The sequence below is a fragment of the Giraffa tippelskirchi genome, chromosome 5, assembly GCF_054371585.1.
Source record: "Giraffa tippelskirchi isolate mGirTip1 chromosome 5, T2T-mGirTip1v1.2.pri, whole genome shotgun sequence".
NCBI lineage: Eukaryota > Metazoa > Chordata > Mammalia > Artiodactyla > Giraffidae > Giraffa > Giraffa tippelskirchi.
Window position 1 is genome coordinate 112,709,049 of NC_137279.1, and position 24,679 is coordinate 112,733,727.

The 24,679-nt window shown below is 51.5% G+C and overlaps 1 protein-coding gene across 3 annotated transcripts in view; it reads left to right on the top strand.

The window, feature by feature from the left end:
- The first annotated feature begins 162 nt into the window (after positions 1–162).
- Positions 163–24,679, top strand: part of EPS8L3 (EPS8 signaling adaptor L3) — a 47,537-nt gene continuing 23,020 nt past the window's right edge. Inside the window, exons 1-3 of one of the 3 annotated variants that reach the window (XM_081487043.1) lie at positions 163–556; positions 1,411–1,591; positions 1,692–1,781. In XM_081487043.1, the coding sequence (XP_081343169.1) occupies positions 1,540–1,591; positions 1,692–1,781 (142 nt within the window). In that variant the 5' untranslated portion in view covers positions 163–556; positions 1,411–1,539. Of the gene's footprint in view, positions 601–1,410; positions 1,596–1,691; positions 1,782–24,679 lie in introns of all 3 variants that reach the window. The other 2 variants (XM_081487046.1, XM_081487045.1) reach the window with 2 other exon arrangements.

The window sequence follows — 24,679 nt, forward strand, 5'->3', positions numbered from 1 at the left end:
AACCTGTGACCATGGCTGGTGGCTTCATATGCTCGAGCTGCCACTTCCTCAGCTGTCACATGGCAGGACAGTCCTGACAATGCTGGGCAGAAGGGTTGTGATGACATAAACTGCAGACATGCACAGAGCGAGGGGTCACTTCTCCTGTCCCCTCCTCTTTCCAGTCAGACACACACTCTGGGACCTGTGCCAGGAGGAAACATGTCTAGGACTGCAGCGTTGGGCACCCGGTGACTGAAAGTTCTCCAAGGCCCTGGGTGCATGGCTGTCACAGCATATGCTCTCTGCCATGTCACAAAGCAAGCCCAGCTCGTGGTGGGTGCTGGTGACGTTCGATGACCTAAAACAATGAAACCCATAATCAGAGGGTGCTCCGACTTGGCTGCTGTGGGTTTGTTTGCCCACGCACGAGGCACAATCATCTCGCTTGGAGTTGCATCGGCCGTTAGCCCTCAAGTTCTGTTGCTAAGAGATTATGAACCAAATGATGTTTCCAAAAAATAACCACTACAGGATGTTTCAGGATGGAACCATAATAACAGCCTGAACAGAATGGGTATGTTGTTATTGATAAATCCTTATGAAGAGCCAAGGAATGGGGTGACTGGGGGGTAGCCTGGCCAAAGACATCCTATGGAAATTACTGGTTTGCCAAGGTCTTGAGTATAGCAAAATAGACTCAGGGATAAAACTGTAAGGGACATAATGTCCTCATGATTCCCAAATCAATCAAGCAAGATGTATTTGTTGGGGACTTATTATTTGCCTGTTTTGTGTGTGTTTACAACGATGTCAGCCACATTAAGTTACAGGCGGCAGTGACTAAGTCTGGCAAAGCTGTAACCACCCCTGGTTGGCACAGTGCCTGTGGGCCACAACTGATTAAGTGATTTAACAGCCGTTTGCTGCCACCTCCACTATTGCTGTGTTGCTGGGGCAACAGGAAGCAGTCTACTAACAGAAGCCCACGTTAGAGCAGGACAAGAGATTCCATGCACAGGGAAGTCAGCAAACAGGGCACTTGTAAGGGACTGATGATTGTCATCTGGTGCCTAGACCAGTGCTACCTATGGGATTTCCCTGGGAAGATGGAGCCATTCCACTGGAAGTCCTCACCCCCAGGTGATCTCTGTGAGGCCGATGGATTAGCGCAAAACAGGTGTTATCTGTTAAGAAAGTAACCTCTGATCTCTGCCCGCCCCTCTCCTGACCAGGGAGCTGAGCAGTGTGATGCCAGCCCCACCCCCCTTTCCTCCCTGCCCCCACCGCCACTGGCTGGACCCCAAAGGAGCCCCTCTGCTTGCTGTCTGGCTGGTTACTCTGGCTGCAATGGCCTAATGGTCTACATTTCATCTCACTGGGCAGATTAATGGAGGGTAAATTGTTGTGTTCTTCTTTCTCACTTTACAGGTGTGAGAGCCAGGGTCACAGAGGGACAGAGTAAAGTGTCAAAGCCACAGAGCTAGTAAGTCAAGGGCAGACCCATGTCGTCTAGCCCCAAATCCCAGGATCCTCACTGCTTGCCAGACCCCAAGACCCATGATGCTTTGCACAGGAAACCGCCGAGTGTTGCAACGGCACCCAGAAAGGGGTCAGTGTTTCCACGGGTCATCGCTGGTGACCCTGTCACTATGTGGCACCAAGGGGAGGGGGCAGAGCCGCCAGCACTCTGACTTCCTCTTTCCCCCAAGGGACAGAAGAAGGGGGTCAGGAACCAAGCAAATCATTAACATCCCAGTCTCAGAAGCTTATCCTGCCGCTCAGTACCTGGGTGACCTCAGGCAAGTTAATCTTTTGCAAAGCTGTTTGCTTTCTTAAAATTAGGAACTCAGTACATATCTGCTTCGTATGGAATTTATGAGGAATGCATGAGATTGAACAGGTAACGATGGTTAGCAGTATGTGCGGGAAACACTTGATAAATGCTAACAGCAGCAGCATCTCGGGCTATAACCTTCATTTTCACCACCACCATCATCCACTTCTGTTCGGGACTTGGGGTGCATGTGGGTAGAAGGATGGCACCAATTAGAGTCCCATTACAGTCCCCAGTAGTGACTAGCTTGTGCTATGAAGGCCTCCGCTGACAAAGGGAGACATTTCTCAGGGTTCCTGGCGATAGATGCTTCGTTTTTCATAAGCTAGACTCAAGGAACAGAGAAGTAGCTTTGCAGGTTTCCATGGCTGTCTAAACACATGTGCTTCCAATTGGCTCTCTCGGGCTGGAATTCCCCGTTGCCCAGCCCAGACCAGCTCTCTCCACTGCCCAGTGCTCCCTACCCTGAATTGTGCTGGGCATCTTCCCACGACCAGACCTAGGGGCCTCAATGGCAGATTGGGTCCTACCCATCATTTTTCAAGTCCATCCCTCAGAGTGGGAAGAGCTGGGGTACCCCCCCAAGTCTTTCTGAAGGTTTTTGCTCTGAGAGACTTAAAACTCCAGCCCAGAGAAGGGCATCTAAAGGCAGGCTGGGTGGAGGGTGGAGATGCTGGCTGAAGTGGTGGGGTCATGAATTCACCAGCCCTGCCACTTGGCACCCACCCCCAACGCAGCGGCTCCAGTTATCCTGTGGGGTCAGGATGCTGTTTCTGCTGAGTCATCCTTTCTTGCCCAGAGGGATCCTGGCCCAAAGCCACATTCCTGGTGGGGTCTGAGTGCCACAGAATACAGAAACTTCCTTTCTCACCAGCCCCTTGGCTCTCCAGCCCCGCACACAGGCTAGTCTCTCAGCAGCCTCTGCCAGCAACAAATACCCTCTGCCAAGTCTGTGTGTGACCCCCCAGGGCTCCGGCCCACCCTGGACCCTGAGCTCCAGGAGCAAACAACATCCCACAGGGAGGGAGGCAGCAAGTGTGCCAGTGCAGGAGAAAGAAGGAGAGGCAGGGCCCAAGGGGAGGAGCCCAGAGAGGGACCCAGGAGCTACTTAAGCTAAAATTCCTGCCTGTCCACTAGGTGGGCCCTCCTGTCAATGCAGGTCCAGCAGCCGCATTGAGAAGGAGCCTATGCCCCAGGACAGGCCTGGGCAGGAGCCACATTTCATGCCAAAGAAGCAATGAGACAGTCTAGGCTTCAGCCCTGGGCCCATACTGCCCCCCCACCCAGCAAGTCCAGCATCCCCTGATCGTGCAAAACTTCAGGGTCCCCAGATAAGCACCTTCTGCGGAGCCCAGGTTTCAGGAACATCTTTGAGTACCCACTGTGTGCCCGGCTCCATACCAAGCACTGGCCCTACCAGAGAGGACAAGGTAGATGTGGCCAAACCCGTGATGTCTCTCTCATTTTTTCCAGGCCCACTGCCCTTACTTTACCTCCACTCATGTTCTCATTGCAGACTGCTTGGGTTATAATCTGGGTTCCCCACTTTCAGCTGTGTGATCTTGAGCAAGTTACTTTACTTCTCTGGGCCTCCATTGCCTCATCTGTAAAATGGAGGCAAGCTAGTACCTATTTTATGGGATATTACAAGAGATAAATGAGTTTACATATGTAAAATATTTAAGACAGTGCCTGGCACAAAGAGCTCATTGTGTGTATGTGTGTGTGCGCGTGTGCGTGTGAGTGTGTCTGCGTTCCTGACCTTGAGCGTTTGCTCAGGCTGTCTCCCTTTTCTGTGGAAATGCTTCCTCCCTTTTCTGTGGAAACCTGGGGATTTAGACTTGGCAGAGTTTCCACAAGGGAGGACCATTAGATCCTGAGGTCAGGCACAGCCAGGTGAGAGCCCTTAAAACTTGCAGAGCATTTTCCTGTTCAACCAGGGTTTTACGTCCTGTGAGGCAGACGAGGGAAGGGAGCTCAGGGATGTTGACACCTGCCTGAGGTCACAGCCCTAGTTAGCACTGGAGCTGAGAGTGGAGGCTGGGACTCCTGACTGCATGTAGTACAGTCCTTGCCCCAACCTCACAGCGTTGCTCCCCAGGAAGCTTCAGACACCCTGAGGCCAGCGCCAGGATAGCAGAGCTCCCCCAAGGCTCAGCATCCAGAGGACAGGACCTTCTTGGCCCTTCAGGGACTCTGGGGTCAGTGGGCTTTGTCTCTCAGAGCCAGACAGGGCCACGGAGGGCCGCGAAACAGGGGCACTCGCTGGCAGAGCCCTAAAGAGGGCCCGGCAGGAAGGGCTCAGCCCAGGAAACTCTGAGCTATGCTGGCAGACCACAGGGCCCCCAGGCTTCCTGCTCCCTCCTCACAGGCTGCCCTGTCAACGTCAACGGGTTTGTGAAACCCTGCCGGGTAGGCAGTGGAAACTCAAGGGGCCCCAGGGTTCACTGGCTGTGGTCACCCCGTTCCTTCGTGGCCCAGGAGAAGGTGGCTTTCTAAAGATGGCCCTCCACACTATAATGGGATCCAGCTGCTGTGGGAGACAGGCACCTGACAGAGGCCCCATCTTGTTAGGCCCCGAGGCCTCCAGATGCCAGGGTTCTTCCCTGCAGGCCCAGATCTCCCGGGCCTCCACAGATGCAGGGAACCCTTCCTTAGACGCAGATGTAGGGGGAATCTGTGATTGAAAGACTTTGGAGTGAGAGAGAATGTGGATTATAAGCCAGCTCATAGCTTTGCTAGCTGTGTGACTTTGGGCAAGTTGATTAACTTCTCTGTGCCTCTGTTTCCTCTTGTGTAAAATGGTGATTAAAAAAAGCACCTATCATGTTTTTAGAATTAACTAGAATAATGTATATGGAACGTTTGGCACAGTATCTGGCACACTGTAAGCTTTTGGACCACAGAAGCTGCTACATTAGTAACCACTATGTGTGGCAACAGAATGCAAATACTATGGCATTTCTTTGATTTTGGAATTTTACTTAAAACCATCTAGACCCAATCTGCTATACTTGAAGGAAGTGTGTGCCTTCCTCTGGAAGCTTCCTCTCCCTTTGAGTTGTCCAAGAACCCAAGTCTTATGTGCTCCAAAGGGAGAGGTGGAAGGTCTAACTCCCCAAAGGGGGGCAGGAGCACTGGGATCCTGACCAGTCCGGCTGCCTGGTGACACTATTCCCCCATGGTCAGAAGGAGAAGCTTGTCCTGTACTCTCAGGCCACATGGATCTCCCAGGGGGTGATTCCAGGTATGGCCCCAGGTGCCCCCATCCCTGCTAGCTGAGGTGCTCCCCATACTCATGCTGTTCATGCTTACATGTGGTCATTCCGTGCTGCGTCTGCAGGGCTGGGTCCACTCCCCGCAGACGGGAGTTCAGTCCTTTTTCCTTCCCCAGGATCCCTGCCGGGGTTGGGGCTACTTCTCCTTTTCAGACCCTAAAACACAAACAATCTCGCTACTCCTCTGTGTCTGAGGGTCCCTGAAAGCTGCACACCTCGGCCACCTTCCACGCTTAGCCTCAGTGCCGATGTACCTGCCCACAGACCACCAAGGTAACTCTCACATGGAACAGAAAAAAGTTGGTCTCCGTGGGGCATCCTGCTGGATCAATGTTCTTCGCAGTAACTGGGCAGCAGGGAGAAGCCAACCTTGAGGCCAGGGCAGCAGAGTAGCCTTTTCTCTTCACACCCTAGAAGCCCCAGATGTGAGCTCCTGGAACCAGGGATGCGAGAGAGTTGCATTACAGTATCCCTGGCAGCTGGCTCCAGCTCCTGAGCTCTTGCCAATATGTCCATACGGTTCAGTGAAGGCTTGTTGACTGACAGACTGACCCATGGAGAGCAAAAAGACCTATCTGAAGGAGGGGATCAGGCAGAGGTGCTGGCTTGGACAAAAGAGGGCGAAATGGACCAGGGACACCAGGATAACAGGGGAGCAGATGGGTCTGTGGAGGCGGTGGGTGGGCTCCTTATGGGGGCCAAGGAAAGAGGATGCACTTCTAGGATACCTAAGAGCATGGGGCAGTCAGGGTGGCACTGGGTTTGCTGAGAGACCCAGGAGGCATCTCTGGAGATTCCAGACTCCTCCAGGTACACAACAGGGGCTGGGGAATGTGATAGCAGGACCTAGGGAGGCAGCAGCTTCAGAAGGGGAGGTGGGCAGGACCTGCTCCTGGGCAGGGGGGATTCAGGGGCAACCATCAAATTGTAATTCCTCTCTCAGAAGGGACGGCTGGGCATGGTTCAAACCGTGAATCGGGCATACTGCCCTTGACAATGTCCAGAGCTCAGGTTGCTCAAGAGAGGGGCTCCCACTGCCCAGAGGTGGCTCCAGCATTCTCTGGGTCCGTCTCAGTGCCCTGTGCTAAGACCCTCAGGGGCCTCTGGGCCTTGAGCAGCCTGGACCTGAGCTGGGCTCCCTCGGGAGCAGCAGACACAGGGAATGTCTGAGGGGGACAGGAAGAGCCAGGGCCCACTGGCCCACTGGAGTCACAGCCTTTAGAATCCAGTACCTGGGCTTCCCTTGTGGCTCAGCTGGTAAAGAATCTACCTGTAATGCAGGGGACCTGGGTTCGATTCCTGGATTGGGAAGATCCCCTGGAGAAGGGAAAGGCTACCCACTCAAGTATTCTGGCCTAGAGGACTCCATGGACTATATAGTCCATGGGGTCACAAAGAGTCAGACACGACTGAGCGACTTTCACTTCACTTCACTTCACCTGGGTCCAAACGCCAGTTCTGCCACCTACCAGCTATGTGACCAGTACCCTCTGTGAGCCTGTCATGCACCTCATGGAGCTGCTTGTGAGGATTTAATGAGGATGTAAAGCATTTAGCACAGAGCCTAGCCCAGGGCACAGAGAATAATGGTGCCCCCACTTGGCATGACCCTGGGACAGGTGTGTTGAGGAAGTGGGTAAGGGTGATAGGGACCTCTCCCAGGCTCGTGCCTTTCTAAGAACCTTCTTGGCATCTCTTCCTCCTCCAGCCAGGGCTCCAGGCCCAATTAGAGGAGGCTGGGCCTTGGCCCAGGAGCACAGGAGGTTTCTCACCGTGGCAGAGAAATTGCCGGGTTGGGGGTATGGGCAGCCACAGTGACCGTCTCCAGGCAGGACGGATGCGGCTTTGCTGACAGAGAGTCTGCGGCCAGGACATGCCAGCGGTGCAGGTCTGAGGTCAGCAGTGGGGAGCCGGCTTCGCCGCTCCCGCCAGGGCCCCACCAGGGCAAGGCGTCTGCTTTCAATCAGCTGCCCCTTGGCTCAGGGAGGAGGGTAGGGGCCTGAGACCTCTTCCTCAAGCCCAATTTCTCATCACTTGGAGTGGAGATACTCCGGGCAAAGAAGGCAGTGAGAAGCTCCAGGGACACAGGACAAGGAGCCAGGGGTTGGAGATAAGGTTCATTGCTGTTAGGTCACTTAAACTCCTTCACCTGATACCTCGCAAGGCCATGCCTAATCAGCTGTCAGTCCACCTTCCCCTCCCACTATGTCCTGTCACAAGCCTCTGGCTTACTCCCCACGCCAGGATTTTGCACTCGTGCCCTGTACCTAGAGGCCCTTACCTTCCCTGTACAAGGCTGACCACTCCCTTCTCTCAGCTTAAATCTTATTTCCTCAGGAAAATCTCCCTGATCCCACGTTTGATCCCATTAAATAATCTCGTAGGGCACAATTCATTTGGTACTTAAGTATTTGTCTGTGCCACTATTTCATGCCTGTCTCCCCTCTAGATGCTAAGCCCCATGCAGGTAAGAACTGTGTCTGTCTTCCTTGGAACTGTATCCCTAAAATCTAATGTATGGCCTGGCACAGGTTATGTGCTCAATAAATACCTGGAGAATGAATGAATGAATCATGCCATGAAATTTTTCTAGCAGTTTCCTTCTGTAATCTTCAATTTTTTGATCTCTACTAAGTCCCTGCAGGATAGTCAGTGCTTATGTCTATTTTGCAGACCCGAAGTCAAGGTCACAGGTGAATTCCTGGCCCCTGACTCCTAATCCAGTGCTCATCCTTTGTCTAGAAGCAGACGGTAGAGGCATGAGCCATGGACTCAGAGATCAGAGAGAGGGCTGGGCGAGGGCCTGAGGAGGGTGGGGTGCTGCCAGACTCCTCTAGCAGTCAGGTCTGCCCACAAATAATACATAAGTCAGCTTGAAGCACTCCCCATTTCCAGAGAAAATCCAGCAGAAGCCCTGAGGATATGCCTTGGCAGCCCCCCAGCTCTCACACCCCATCCCTGAAATAGCCTCCACCACCACCTCAGGCTGGCCCTTAGCCGACCCCCAAGACTGAGGGGCATGCCTCAACCCCATGAAGGAAATGGGCTTGGCAGTCAACCCCCCTGGTCAAAAAAAAAAAACAACAACAGAACAGCTATGCCATGTCAGTCTGGTTATTCATGTCTCAGAGCCTCAGTCTCCACACCTGTAAAATGGTACAGTAACAAGGCTTAATGGGTTGTGGTGAGATTCCATGAGCCCATGAAGGTCAAGTGCCTTGCACTAAGAATTGGGTATCTGCTGTCCCATAGCCCTCATTGGCTTCTGGGGACCATCTTAGAGGCATTAAGTGGTTTTTCTGTGGGTGGTGGCCAGGCCTTACTCTCCTCTCCTGATAGTGACTAGAGGACAGACACCAGGTCCCGTGTGGACATTCCTAGACTAGCGCAGGCCCAGGCTGGCTGCTCAGCCAGCTGCATGAACATGAGAGTGTCTGCTTGGGTCCAGAGTAGAAGTTCTGCTATTGTCCTGCTGATGAGAGGACTGGGGGCTGGGGGGAGGCTCCTCTCCCACCGGGATCTAGCGGCTGGAGGATGCATGTGGAGGGCAGAGCTATAGCACAAAAAGAGCTTTCAGAGAACCTACAATTTCCAAAAGAGGCAGAAGTAAACTCCAGAAGGGAAGGGTGGATTACCCACTGGAGTGGGGGCACAATCCAGGAAAGAGGTTGTGATGGAGGTGGTTTCGGCCTGGGACCCAAAGTATAACCCCAGGGTTCCCAAAGACAGAAGAGGACGCCTGGGAGGGAAGAGGAGACAGTCTAGACCTCGGCCAGCAGGTGGGGAAATCCGGCTGAAGGAGGCAAGGAACCCAGAAAGCAAAGACATCAGCGTGCAAGCTTGAATGCCTGAGCCTCCACCCGGGGGAGTACCTGTAATATACATACATACATACATACATACATACATATACACACACACACACACACACACACACATATATATACACACACACACATACATACATACATGTATACACACATATATCAGTTCAGTTCAGTCGCTCAGTCATGCCCGACTCTTTGCGACCCCATGAATCGCAGCACTCCAGGCCTCCCTGTCCATCACCAGCTCCCGGAGTTTACCCAAACCCGTGTCCATCGAGTTGGTGATGCCATCCAACCATCTCACCCTCTGTTGTCCCCTTCTCCTCCTGCCCCCAATCTTTCCCAGCATTAGGGTCTTTTCCAATGAGTCAACTCTTCGCATGAGGTGGCCAAAGTATTGGAGTTTCAGCTTCAACATCAGTCCTTCCAATGAACAACCAGGACTGATCTCCTTTAGGATGGACTGGTTGGATCTCCTTGCAGTCCAAGGGACTCTCAAAAGTCTTCTCCAACGCCATAGTTCAAAAGCATCAATTCTTCAGTGCTCAGCTTTCTTCACCGTGCAACTCTCACATCCATACATGACCACTGGAAAAACCATAGCCTTGACTAGACGGACCTTTGTTGGCAAAGTAATGTCTCTGCTTTTAAATATGCTATCTGGGTTGGTCATAATCTTCCTTCCAAGGAGTAAGCGTCTTTTAATTTCATGGCTGCGATCACCATCAGCAGTGATTTTGGAGCCCCCAAAAATAAAGTCTGACACTGTTTCCACTGTTTCCCCATCTATTTCCCATGAAGTGATGGGACCAGATGCCATGATCTTAGTTTTCTGAACGTTGAGCTTTAAGCCAACTTTTTCACTCTCCTCTTTCACTTTCATCAAGAGGCTCTTTAGCTCTTCTTCACTTTCTGCCATAAGAGTGGTGTCATCTGCATATCTGAAGTTATTGATATTTCTCCCAGCAATCTTGATTCCGGCTTGTGTTTCTTCCAGCCCAGCGTTTCTCATGATGTACTCTGTATATAAGTTAAATAAGCAGGGTGACAATAGACAGCCTTGATGTACTCCTTTTCCTATTTGGAACCAGTCTGTTGTTCCATGTCCAGTTCTAACTGTTGCTTCCTGACCTGCATACAGGTTTCTCAAGAGACAGGTCAGGTGGTCTGGTATTCCCATCTCTTTCAGAATTTTCCACAGTTTATTGTGATCCACACAGTCAAAGGTTTTGGCATAGTCAATAAAGCAGAAATAGATGTTTTTCTGGAACTCTCTTGCTTTTTCGATGATCCAGCGGATGTTGGCAATTTGATCTCTGGTTCCTCTGCCTTTTCTAAAACCAGCTTGAACATCTGGAAGTTCATGGTTCACATATTGCTGAAGCCTGGCTTGGAGAATTTTGAGCATTACTTTACTAGCGTGTGAGATGAGTGCAATTGTGCGGTAGTTTATATACATATATATTAAAGTGAAAGTCGCTCAATTGTGTCTGACTCTCTGCAATCCCATGAACTGTATAGTCCATGGAGTTCTCCAGGCCAGAATACTGGAGTGGGTAGTCTTTCCCTTCTCCAGGGGATCTTCCCCACCCAGGGATCAAAACCAGGTCTCCTGTATTGCAGGCAGATTCTTTACCAGCTGAGCCACAAGGGAAGCCCATATATATATATATACATACACATACTGGACATGTGTTCCAGCCAGGCACTATTCTGGGCAGTGCTACTAAGGGGACACCCATAAATATATATATTTAACAAAAATGGAATTCCACCTCTGGGTGTCCCCTTAGCAGCACTGCCCAGAACAGTGTCTGCCTGGAACACGTGCCCAATCAACACTCAGTAAATGAATGAATAAAGAGGAAGATTTTTTTCTCTTAGCTTCTCAGTTGGTCTCTTGGCCTCCCTGCAGCCTGCCCTCCTTACAGCAGTTCCAAGATGCCCCCATGGGGAGCAGACCCTGGTCGCTCACTCCTACCCAGAACCTCCGGTACCTCCCGTCCCACCCCAGCCTGAGGTCACACTTGTGGCCTCTGAGCCAAATCCAGCTGGCAGACCTTTCCTGTTAGGCCTGCCTGTGTGTTATTGTTTTGCTTATGTGTTAAATTTGGATTAATTACTAACATCTAAAAATAAAAGAAACCACATAAAAATCTCGGTTTCCAGCTTCTCTGAAGACTGAGCTCGGCAACACATTGACTGTGCTTGTTGGCTCACCTTGGGGAAAAGACCTGCCCACCTCAGAGCAATATCTTGCGCAAGCATCTTCACACCCCCACCCCCTATCCGAGCCCTGCAGGCAGCTGAATGGGTGTCCTCACCACGGACTAAACTCCCAACCCCTCAGCCAGGCCCCAGAAAAAATGAGGTGACCCTCAAGACAAGCATCTCTGTCTCCACGGTCTTTGTCCCCAAGGTCTGGCCACCATGCTTCCTCTAGTTCTCTGACAGCCCAGGCTCTTTCACACCTCTGGGACAAGTGGGATCTCTGGCCACAGTGCCTCTCCCCTTCATGGGGACCTTGCTGATGTTCATCCACAGTGTAGAAGGTGGCGCCTCCTGCTGCCCATCCCAGACAGAGCAAGCACCCCCTGCACCCTCTGAAGCCTGGGGGAGGCTCCCTCAAAGCGCCTCCCTGCTCTCTGCATTGTACTGTCGGCCGTGGACCTGGGGCTGTGGGAGTCATGTCTTATTCTCCCTCTATCTCTGGGACCCACAGGCCCAGTCTCTGACCTAGACAAGTCTCCAGGGCCTCACTCAATGCATTCCTTGAGGAAATGAATTAAATAGACGTCCTTAATTTCATGGGTGGCAGAAAAATTCCCCAAACAACACCAAAGAAATTGAGAAGGCTTTGCTGTGACTTTATCAAGAGCCACAGTGATGACATCTACCCCAACACACACACACACACACTGCCCTGGCAGTTCCAGGACAGACTGCCCCAATCAGGCCTGCTCTAAAAAAACAGGGAAATGGGACAAATGTTATTTTTAAAGATGTACACACACAAAACCACATAAAAACACACACGCAGATGCATGCACGCACACTACTACACATATGCACACACATGTCCCGTGTCAACTACCCTCAAGTACCTCCTCTCTCACCTCCAGCTGGGGGCCCCGTGTCTCCTTCAGGTTCCAGGCCTTTGCTGAAACCCTGAAGAACCCACCTTCTCCCCCCACGGCAGCTATGTCCTAGGCCTACTCTTTGAACCCAGCCTGATAAGTTGACTGTAGAGTTGGACAGCCCAGACCCAGAGCTAGTGGGAGATTCGGGTATCAGACTGGAGAACTGAAAGGGATTTCAAGACCCACCCATGTTCTGGGTGAGAACAACCAGCCTACAGTCAGACTCCTCCCAGCCCTTCTCAGGTGGGCAGAGCCTGGCTGGGAGGAGAAGGGCCCCTCAGCCTTCTGCTGAGCCTACACACCAGGGTCACCCAGTCCTCATAGGAGCAGGGCATCCTGCCAGGCCCTGTTCACAGATGCAGAACCAACCCACAAAGTCAGCTCCGGTGAGGCAGGCCCTCTCCTCACCTCTCTGGTTCTGGCTCTGGTGCCCTGTTCTTCACCGTATTCTGAGTGTCACTGATACTCGAAAACTGGGTTCACCTCTTGGTAGCTGTCAAACCAAAGGATACAACCAAGCCAAAGACTTGGAGAAGGAAGGATTTATTACTTTCAGCAACCAAGGAGAAGGGGGTGACAGAGGATGAGATGGTTGGATGGCATCTCTGACTCAATAGACATGAATTTGAACAAACTCAGGGAGATAGTGAAGGACAGGGAAGCCTGGCATGCTGCAATCCACGGGTGAAGGGTCAGACACAACTCAGTGACTGAACAACAGCAACAAGAACACCAGATATCTTTCCCAAAGCAGTGTCTCCCTGAACAGCAAATTGGGGAAGTTTTTAAAGCTAAGGGTACATGTATGTTGATGAAGGGTCTTGAGAAGAGGACGATCCAGTGTAGGATTAGGACAAAGGTGGACAGAGTCCAAGTTTTAGTTGACTGAAGTCAGGAGAGTCAGCATCATCCCTCTGCCCTCCACATGTGCAGGGGCCTTAGTTCCTGCAGAACTCAAAGACAGGCATCAGATAGTGATGTATATCCTTGAGAAAGATCCAGGACTCTGTTTTATGGCTGAACTATTATTTCTTGACTGCTTTCCCTTTGTTCCTGCATTTCCTCACTTCCCTTAAGATCATTAGTTACTGAGACCTGTTCAAGGGCAAGCATTGTGGTCAGACTTAGATCAACCAAAATGGCTTAGGACAAAAATGGCTTCTCTTATGTCAAGAAAGCCATGCCTGCTTCTCTTTTTCCAGGGCCCCCTACCCTATCTGCTTACATTTTCACTGGCTGTTGACAGGCATGAAAGGGAAACAAGGTGATACACCTACTGACTTGCATTGTACACCGGAGCAGCGTTCAAATTTGTCATCATGGTAACTCTGTATATTTACTCAGTGAATAATCTTCTGCAGGTCAACATAAACCACGTCGAACAAAGCGTGGCGCTTTCTCACAGTCTCCCCAGAGACTCTGTTTGGGTCCAGGCCTCACTGGTTGAGGGTGTTCATGAGATAAGGAGGGTTAAGGAGAGCGGAGCCAGCCACTATCTATAAGCTAGCTACCTCTTGGCCCTGTTTTCAGAGGAAGCTCAGGCTCCACGGGATGAGTCACATGCCTCAGGCGCTTTTCCAGGACAGAACCCGGAGTAGACCTGCCCCTGGCCCTGCCCTGGCTCTGTCCCCTCCCAGCCTCGGGTCAGTTTGCCAGGCCGAGAACAGGGCCCAGCCTAATGCCCTGGAAGAGAAGGGACACCTCTCCTTCTCCAGCCCTGGAGGGAAGCTGGATTCCACAGGACCACCACTACCCTCCGGGGTGCCCACCACAGCCCTGGGAATCTGGGGCCTCAGGGTGTCAACTCAGGTTCTTCTTGGCTGCCTCCGCCTCCTGCTGCTCCCGCTACCAGAGCCAACCCCATTAATCACCTTCACTCTCGCCAATCCCCAGGAATGTGGCGGTCTCATAAAAGTCAGCCCTGGGTTAAACAAACAAACAAACCTGGAGGCTTCTAAGTCAGCTGTGAGGCTCTACAGGATTCTCCTTCCCTGCTCTGCATGCCACCCCTGCCCATCCCCAGCCCCTCCCACTGGGATCTCAGAGCCACCTCCCACACACCCCAGGACTAGGAGGGAACAGCACAACCCCAGTGAAACAACCTTTAGACTGAGCAGGGAGGGGCTGCCCAGAAGCCTGAAACCCACCTCCCCCTGCCCAGGGCCTCTCCTCACCACCTGCTCCACCCCTCAAAATCTCTGCTTCTTACTCCTCCATATTTGGTGTCTAGCAACCCCACTTCCCAATCTCAGGCCCTGCAAACCAGCTCTTATCCTGCCTGGGTCCCTACACCATACCTCAAAGGAATGGAACGTGTCCCTGGGAAGGTTCCCCCAAGGATGTGGAGAAGCCAGAGAGGTTGGGACCAGCTGAGAGCCTCTTCCTGCCCTACTTCCTGCTTTCCCCATCCCCTCCTCCATTCCCAGGACTCAGCACCAGTAATGTCCCACTGAGCCTGGCTTGGGAGCAGGCTCAGGGACTTTCTGCTAAGGGAAGAGGGACCCACACCCCTAAGGGCCTGTAAACAAAGAGGAAAGTATGCAAACACTCAGCCCACTCACAAGAACACAAGAATCCACAGCTGGACTGAGGGATGCGCACAGGTGCAGACCACACTGCTGCTCAAATGAGCTGCACTGACGGGGCCAGAGCTGCGGCTGCGGCTCCCACGCTAGGGCCCCCAGCCTTACGGTTCCTCAAGCCACTTAAAATATTTCAGAAAGCCAACAGACAGCCTGCATTTAGCCACAGTGAGGCTTCTGGGATTAACAAAGTGTATAAGGCTTTGCTTTTAGCCAGACTTACATCAACTCAACGCAGACCATTTCATGCTGATAAACATTCTGAGGGTCCATGTACCAGAATTAGATTGAGAAAATGGAGAAAGAAGTAATAAATTAGCAATCATTATTTAATAAATTTTTTCCAAACATGGAGTATATAACAGATAATAAAATGGATCTTGTATGCTTATTTCCTTAATATACAAAGAGCTCCTACAAATCAATGAAAAAATGATGCATAGGCCTCCCTTGAAATGGTCAAGCATCAATAACATGGGATTCACAAAAAGAGAAGAAAGAAATTAAAATAGTCAACAACTATAGGAAAATATGCTCAAACTCACTCTTAAAGGTACTTAATTTTTAATGAGATATTATTTTTCACCTATCAAATCAACAAAGATTTAAAGGTTTGATAATACTCATATTGGTAAAGATGCAAGAAAATGGGCATTCTCATACATTACTGATGGTACTGTAGGTTGTTACAGTGTTTTCAGAAGTCAATTTGGTAACAAATACTCAAATTTTAATCAGCAGGCAATTAATCTACAAATATAGCTGTTCATCTCAGCATTATCTGCAATAGTAAAAACTGGAAGCATCTTAGATGTCCAGCAAAAAAGGAACTGGTTACTTGAGTCTTTACAATGACTTTGCAGTCAGTACAAAGAATGGGTGGATATATAGACATTGACATGAAAAGGATGCCCAAAATATGACATTAAATGAGAAAAAAAGCTAGCCATAAAATAATATAGTTATGATATGTTTCAACTGTGTTAAAAAAAAACAGTGATGTGTATCTATATATGCTTGTTTATAAGGAACATGCCTTAGGGATAAATAAGACATTGTTAAGAGTGGTTCCCTGGGAAATAGGATGGGAGAAGGAGCAAGGCTGGACAGAATGCTCTTAATTTTTATATGCCTTCCTTTGATCTTACAGTATTTATCAAAATTTTTATAACTTTTAATGATTTTTATTGAGAAAAATTGACATATGACACAGTTTCAGGTGTAAACATTATGATTTAATATATATATATATAAATTGATTTTTGAGGAATGGCTACTGAAACTCCAATACTTTGGCCACCTGATGCGAAGAGCTGACTCATTGGAAAAGACTCTGATGCTGGGAAAGATTGAGGGCAGGAGAAGAAGGGGACGACAGAGGATGAGATGGTTGGATGGCATCACTGACTCAATGGACTTGGGTTTGGGTGGACTCCGGGAGTTGGTGATGGACAGGGAGGCCTGGCGTGCTGCTGTTCATGGGGTCGCAAAGAGTCGGACACGACTGAGTGACTGAACTGAACTACCCACTCCAGTATTCTTGCCTAGAGAATTCCATGGACAGAGGAGCCTGGCAGGCTACTGTCCATGGAGTCGCAAAGAATCTGACACAACTGAGTGACTTTCTCTTTCACTTGGCAAGGAAAAGATGTGAGCTCCCAGTTTAGAAGCACTGGGTGATTCCTAAGAAGGGGCCTTCAGAGGATGGGAGAATGGCTGTCCCAAGGTCCAGAGCGGAGGCTTGGAGGGGTTCCCTGCAGGAAGGGAGCCCTGTAGGAGCAGGCCTGTCTCTCATTTGGAAGACGATGTCAGTGGAGGGAGGTCTTCTCTCTCTCAGCACCTCACCCCACTCAGGCAGGGAGACAAGCCTTGGAGGGGCAGGCTGACTTGCCCTAGGGTATGGTCCAGCCCCTTCTCCTCTCCCTCCACCCCAGGGAACCAGGCCTGGACAAAATCTCTGACCCACAAGAATACAATTAGAACAATAACTTTTCTAAAAGGAAAAGCAAAAGTGACAAGACCATCAGATAGAAAGCTGTTTGAGAGCAGAGAGTGTTTGACCGATCTCAGAGTGTTTGAGGATCTCAGAGCCTGGCCAGAAATGCTAAGACCAAGGGTGGGGTCCTCTGGAGGAGGAAGACTCATCTGGTCTTTGTGATATTCCTGCAACCCACTCACCCACATCTTAACTCCAGTCCCATGGAGGCAGAGTAGGGTCACATGGTTCTTAACTGGTAGGTCAGCTCCTAAGTTTCTTATCAGGGCTGTCACTTTGCTTCCCTGGCCATCAGTCTCTTCATCCATAAAGTGCGTATCATGGGTTGATGTGAGGATTAGAAACATAAATAAATAATATAGAAGGAGGAGTGCCACATAAAAAGCATACAGTTAACTACCTTTATGTGGTAGTAATTTTGCAATAATAATTATTAATTGCAATTGCCACTGTAATCATTTTATAATATATACATATATCAATTCATTGTGTTTTGCATCTTAAATTTATACAATGTTACATGTCAATTACATCTCAATAAAGCTGGGGGTGAGGAGCATATATAACTCTGTTCATCAGTGTTCTCTTATCACAACCGTACCTCTGTGCTTTTGCCCTGCTGGTTCCCCTGTTCCAGATGCCCTTCCTTTTTCTCCATCTGGCAAAATCATACTATTTTAAGGCCTACCTCCAGTATCACCTCCTTTGAATCCACTCGCCAATTCAGGAGGCCCAGGAGACACGAGTGTGATCCCTGGGTTGGGAAGATCCCCTGGAGGAGGAAATGGCAAACCACTCCAGTATTTCTTGCCTGGAAAATTCTATGGGCAGAGGAGCCTGGCAGGCTATAGTCCAGGGCAATAGTTGGACACAACAGTGATTGAGCATACACATCAGTATCACCTCCTCTGTCAAAACTTCTGCAGCCCTAGATGAGCAGAAGCATCCTCTCCTCCTCAGGACTTCTGGGCACTTTACTCCTAGCCCCTCAGCCCTTACCAGCTAGGTCATGGGAATCACTAACCCTGTGCACCGGGAACTCTGGGCCGGGATGCTGCCCTTTTGTGTTCTGTCTAACATAGAAGCCACTGGGCGAATCTTTGTCAGATGCCCACAAGAATGACTTCTGCTTGTCTCTTAACAACCTTCCCCCTCCTTTTTGGGGAGGGGACTGAGCAGGGGAATGGGCCTTCCTTTTCCCTAGCTGCTTTCCTGGATTTGGTTTGGTTTCAAAGAAGTTGGGGTGCCCTCAGTGGAGGCCCAATTCCAATACTCTTGAGGTTGGGGCTCCCTAATTACGGGGAGGGGCTGGGGATACCAAAAGCAAGGGGCACAGATGGAGAGTTGGGACGTGTGCCCTAGAAGGGTGGATGCCCAACGCAGGGCTGTCCCATTAGGTCACCCAAACTCAGTGGCTTCAGCGGCCGTGCACAGGCCTTTTGAGGGAAGGAGCCGGCCTGCCCTGACCCCCACCACGACACACACACAGACACACACACAGACACACACACAGACACACACACACACACACAGCTGTGCACAGCTTGATTGTTCCCTCTGAACCTCTCCACTCACTCCTAGAAGGGCCACCCCACCCCAGACCTCAGGAAACATCGTAGGTCTGTCCTGCCCCCTGCTGGCCTCAGAGAAAATAGCCCTGAGGAAAGTGCAGGGCGCTGCCTGGCCACTCTGCTAGGCATTATTCCTGAAGACAACGACCACCCCAGCCCCAACCTTCCCGCTGTCCTGTGGGTCTCACCATTTGACCTTAGTTACTGTTCAAGTCCAAACTCTTTGGCTGGGCAAAGTCCTTCAGGACCTGGTTCCAAAGTCCCTTTCCCATCTGACTTCCCACCACTCCCTCCCCAAGCCCTGGAGCCAGCAAAGCATCTGTTTTTTGGCCCCTGGAATACACTCACCAGTGTGTCCTGACTGCTGGCCTTGATGCAGGCTATCCACTTCCGGCAATGCCCTGGCCCTTGTCTCTGTGCTTCAAGATCCTGTCAAGTCTCACCTCTTGGTTGACCGCCCCAGCTCCAGACATCCTCCAGCACTCGGCCAGAGCTCATCCCTGTCCCCTGTGGCTTGTGCCCACCCTAGTCCCATCTGCAGCTAGACAAAGGATGGTCGCATCGAATGTGCACAAGCTCAGGGCTTCAGCACAGGGCCCTGCACACAGCCGGTGCATATATTTAGTGCTGGGTGGGATAGGTGATCAGTCCCAGCATCTCATGTTTCCATTTCTCCCACCAGCCCCAAGGGCTGCAGGGAGGCTGGCAGGGTCCCTCAGGAGGGGAAGGGTGCTCTCAGTTTAAAGTGTAGGTCCCTGATCATCCTCCAGACCGCTTGCCCTCACAGAACTAGTATCTGGACAGCATCAGCTCAAGGAGAGGCAGGAAAGGGGAGGCCCCCTGATGTGCAGCTGGACCTGGGAGAAATTTGTGTCCAGGGGATGCTGACATCCTCCTCCAGGTCACTCCCTCCTCTCCCAGCCACTTCTGCTCTCCTGACTTCACTCACTCACTCAGTGATCCTTTGTTAGGTGGCAGACACTGGTTTGGTTGTGAGTATTACACAGATAAGAAAGACACAAAACCCTGTTCTCAAGTATTTCCTTGTCTAGTAGAAGAGAAAATGAAGGTCTTCACCAGTATCTCACATTAAGAGTTCTGACAGAGATAGAATAAGCTGTGTGTCCTCTCAGACCACAGCTGAACCAGCTGAGAAGCAAGGGGAATCCAGGGACCCTTCCAGGATGTGGGCGTGTTGGAGATGAGATGGGAAGGAGGCACCCAGGCATTAACCAGGCAGGAAAGATGGGAAGACAGAAAGTGAAGCCAAGTCTGGATTTCTGGGCATTTCTTTGCACATGGATTCAGGGTAGGAAGGGTGGGAAGAGGAGATTTGCAGAAAGCAAATCTCAAGTGCCATGGGCAAAGATAAGGACTTTGATTTTTTTTCCTTAAAGCAAAGGGAGCAACCATAGGATTTATAAGCAGGGAAGTGATGTGTGTACATCTGAATTTTAGGCAGATCCATTAGGCAGAGGTGGGCCAGCAGCAGAAGCAAGCATCCGTAGGGAGGTTTGGGAGGCTATGGTGGAATAAAGGGGGTGGGGGTGGGTCTGAATTAAGGCAGTAACAGCAGGGATGGAAAATAGCAGATTCTGGAGTTTCAAACAAGGAAAACATATGACTCAGTGCCTAGATGTGGGGAGTGGATGGTGGGACCACAGACTGAGATGAAGACACTGGAGAAGGAGCAGGCTTAGTTTGGAGCCCAACCTCTTGGGCCTCTGTCCTCCCCAAGGACAGTGTTCTCTGCATGGATGCCGCAACCCTCATGACCCCTGCCTTGCCCTTCAAGACCTTCCCGGGAACTGCACCTTGCTGGTGGAAGGACATAGCAGGAACCTCAGCCTCTGCCCTGTGTCCTCCCCACCACACAGCATCCTGCCCTTCTTCTTTGCAGCCCCAAAGGAGTGAGGTGGATGGGATAAAAAAAAAAAGTGGAGGTGGAGGAGCCAGGGAGCCCATTAGGACTGAACCCTTCAGCTCCCCTGCAGGAGAGGTGGGGGGTGGGAAGCTCCCCAGGCCAGGAGCCATGAAGGCAAATTCTATCCAATGAGGTGGCAGCCTTGGCTTCAGTTTCCTCAGCTGTAAAATGCCCAGCTCTATGGTAGGACTACAGGCTGTATGGTGGGGCTAATGGCGACCTCCTCCAAGAGGACTTATGCCAACACGCTGTGCCTCCCAAGACTGCTGCTGCCAGTGCCCCTGTCCCTGTGGCAGGCCACTGCTAACTCACACCTCACAGAAGACCCTCAAACACTCACAGGCAGGACTCATTGGAAAAGATCCCGATACTGGGAAAGACTAAAGGCCGGGGAAATGGACGACAGAGGCTGAGATGGTTGAATGGCATCACCAACTCAATGGATGAGTTTGAGCAAACTCCGGAAGATGGTGAAGGACAGGGAAGTCCATGGGGTTGCAAAGAGTCCGACACAACTTAGTGACTCAACAACAACAGCAAAAAGGCTCAGCGGGGTCAGGCCACCTTCGAGATCCCACCCACCGTAACTGCCTATGATTCCACCCTGTCCTGGCCTTTCCTGTCTGCAATTCACCTACTGGCCAGCAGAGGGGGCCCACACCCCTTCCCAGCTAACCTGGAGCCCAGCCAGGGAGGCTGGCAAAGAGATAAGAAACCTGACTAAATCACCACTGTGTTGAGCACGTGACTTGCTTAGTGCAGTACTAGGCCCGGGCACACATTCGTTAAGTAGGAGCCATAGTCTACATTTTGCAGATGAGGAAACTGGGGTTCCAAGAGTTACATTTGAACCCAAGCGTTCAGGCACCAATGACTATTTAGGCAGCTCCAGGAAAGCATGATACACTGTCTCTTAACATGTGAAGAACTACCCTTAAAAGAGGGAGCACGCTGGGTGAATGTTCCAGGAATGCAGGCCTGACACCGGCTTAGGAAAGAATGTTCTAATGGTCAGGGTTGGCTAGCTGGAACACGGACTGCCTTGACAGTGAGCACAGTCTCTGAGGGAATGTTTTAGGCAGCCGGGATTTGAAAGGTGGTGGGTCTCTCTAAAGCCCCCTCCAGCCCAGAGGACCACATTGTGAGAGGAATGAAGGGCCTAGTGCAGTGGGTGCCTGCCCAGCGTCACAGAAGCCACTGCCCTTCTGCGGGCTCAGCTCTCTCCGGTGCCTTACAGCTGTCCACACTCTCCCCGGGACCCAGTCAGCCTTAGGGTCGGAGAGGCTCAGGGCCTTCTCTGCAGGCTCTGGATCCCAGTCACGAGCCTAGGGGCAGGCCCACTCCCACCTCCACCTCACCCCCACCCCCACCCCTGGCTGCCCCACAGCTGGCCCCTCCCTCTGAGGCTTGTTCTGGAATCCAGGGCAGGCCTCTCAGGGCAGGGTCTCTGGTGGCCTGAGTTCTGTGCTCTTTTCACAGGGCTATGGCCCTGCCAGTCTGCTGGGGAGGGCAGCCTGCCACAGTTAGCAGGCTTATTCTGGGAGCCCCGCGAGGCTGTGGCTCCGGCCTCTCTTTGGACAAGTATTCTGGGTCCGAGTTGGGGAGGCCAGGATTCCTGGCCTGAGCCACTGTCCAGTTTCAGAGCAGACTGTGGTGGGTCCTTTCTCTAAAAGGATGCTCTCTGTCTGTGGCACAAGCACATCCCACGGGGCACACCCAGGGGACTGAGAGGGAAGGGGGGAGGCAGACAGGACAGCCTCTCAGGTCCAAGTCAGTCAACAGCAGCCCAGCACAGGTCTCTTCCGGGTGATACACTTAAGGAAGGGCCTTGCCAGTTGGTTCCCATGAGAACCACTGGGGAGACTGTGAAACTGTGGATTCTGGGACTTGTTCCTGGACTCTCCATGGGTGGAGTCTAGGATTTTGTATGTTCAACCAGGCTGCCCAGGGATTCCCACAGAGCCAGGTATTTGAGACACTGCTCTAGAGAGACCAAGGTGGCAGCCTGCCTGGCACCGTGCCGTGCTTTTCTGGGGTGGCTGAGAGAGCTTGGGAAGGCCTGCCAGGGAAGAAACACCTTGGAGGTATGGAGTCTACTCTGCGTGGCTCCGCAGGGAGAGCTTGGGAGCAGCAGGACTTACAGGGAGGCCAGTGTTGGGAGGCAGATTTACAGAGCCCCTTCCCTGCTCCAGACATGTGACCTATGATATCTTGTGTAATCCTTAGTCATCACCAGCCCTTCTGACAAACGTTGAACCTGAAGCTCAGAGAACTCAGGTTCCAAGGCCACACAGCTAAGAGCCAGAACTAGGGTCAAACCGAGTGTTTCTGGCTCTGAGTCCCTTGCTCTGGACTGTGTAGGGTCCCACACGGCCTACATTGCTGGTGAGGTAATGAGGGACTGGTCACTAAGAGGGTCCCAACAGCAGCTGGGTGCTGCAGAAAGGAGCCTTGCTCCCTGTGGAGGAACCATGTGGGGTGGGAATATGTAGTGGGGGTGGGAGGGCCGGGAAACCACAGAGAGGCTTCCAGACTCTCCCACCAGTCCCCCACCCCACCCCCACACACTCAGCCCTCCCCAGGGCTCGGGAAGGACAGCATGGCCTGTCCAGTGCCTCTCAAGGGCAACCAGGGTGTGGGCTGCACCCAGCCCACGCTCTGGGTGGCCTCCATGAAGAGACCTGAGATTCCTCAGGGGCGCAGCCCAAGGCCTTTGGGACCCTCAGGGACCACGTGGCACAGAGCGGAGGGTTAAGCCCTCCCACTGGCCTTCCCGGGCGGGGGGCTCCCAGGCCACTGATCTCACCCTCCAATAGCCAGCTCTGGGCAGGATTGAGTCCCAGGGCTGCAGGAGCAGCACTTTCCTGGGACAATTTTGTCTTGTTTTGTTACTTTTTAAACTCCCATTTATTTTGTGTGGGGTGGAGAGGGAAAGGAGAGGCACTGATTACAAAAGTAACATGCTTTGTTGGAAAAAAAGTTGAAAAATACAGAAAAGCACAGAGAAAAAAATCCCGTAGAAGCCGCCCCCCCCACCCCCAAAACCCTAAAGAGAACTGACATTGTTTCTTTTAGTACCTTTTCTTCAAGCCAAGCTGCTGCTGCTGCTGCTGCTAAGTCGTTTCAGTCGTGTCCGACTCTGTGTGACCCCATAGATGGCAGCCCACCAGGCTCCGCCGTCCCTGGGATTCTCCAGGCAAGCTGCGTAGGTTCAAATGGCTGTCCTGCCATCTCTGGGGTGTGACCCGGGATAAATGACCTCTCACCTCAATGACCTCTTTGTACCTCAGTTTCTTCATATCTAACCTGGAGATGAAAATAACAGAACCTACTTCAAAATGTTGTTGTGAGCATCAACACATAGGTGCCTGTCACAGAATGGATGCCAAGAAAGTGTTTAGATTCAAACACTGATGTTTATGTTTAGACTTTCATGATTACAATTGTTTATAAAATTGAATATTACCATTTTATAACAAGCTTTTTTCACCTAATACAACCTCACGAACATTTGCTATATTTAAGATTTACATGATTGCAATGCTTTGTTTCGATTTATAAGATTACGTGTGTTTTGTTTAGATTTTTTCTATGTTTTTATTTATATGATCTCAATTTATGTATTTATTTGTTTATTCCACTAAACTAGTATCTACACAGTATCTACCACTGTGTGACCTGCCTTTCTATCTTGTGCTGCGCCATGAGCTTTCCCCCGCACCGCTGAATGGCTGCATTGTGCTCGCCTTGGGCAGCGGATTGAAATGCAGACAGGAACAGAAGTGTGTGATGGAGGCACTGGTTGAGCCCCCTCCCCTGCACACCCATAGCAGGCAGCCAGGCCAGGCCCAGGGAGGGTAACCCAGGGCACTGCCCCTCGTGAGACAGTGAGCCAGGCATATATCCATCCCTTCCCTTAAGATCACAAAGGACAGGCCCTTCTTTGAGGTTCCGCTTCCTAAGCAGCCCTCCCTAGCCTGGCCTGGGGTTCCTCTCCACCCCAGCTTCTCTGGATGCCTGCTCTGAATCACGGTCCAAGGGTCAGGCCTCTGGTGAAGAGGTTTCCAAGCGTCCCTGTTGGCCTTTCTGCCAAGGCTGTCTGGGTGAGAGGAGGCTGGAGGAATCTTGTCCCGTGGGACCACGGATCTCCCTGGATGAGGGGTGGGATGCAAAACAGAGGGGTGAGATGAGGAGGTATGTGTGGGAGTCACCCACCCCATCTAAGGCTGGAGGAAGGCAGAACCAGTTGCCCAGAAGTGGGGGAGGGACACTGAGAATGTCATCTGCAGGGCGATCCTGCTGCCAGGGACAGTTAGGAGAAGGATGGAGAAACAAGCCCTGAGAACTGGCTTGGGCTTTGGGGGCTTAGGAGACTGAGGAACTCAGGGCGAACAGAGCAGATGAAGGCGGGCCCTGGGATTCCGACCCCAGCCTCCCAGCCCCTGAACGGAGCTGTTTCCAGGAGTACCTAAAGCCCAGCCTTCTTTCCTGAAAATTTAATCCTCCAACACCACCCTGGCTGCACAGTGCTTGCCTTCAAGTCAC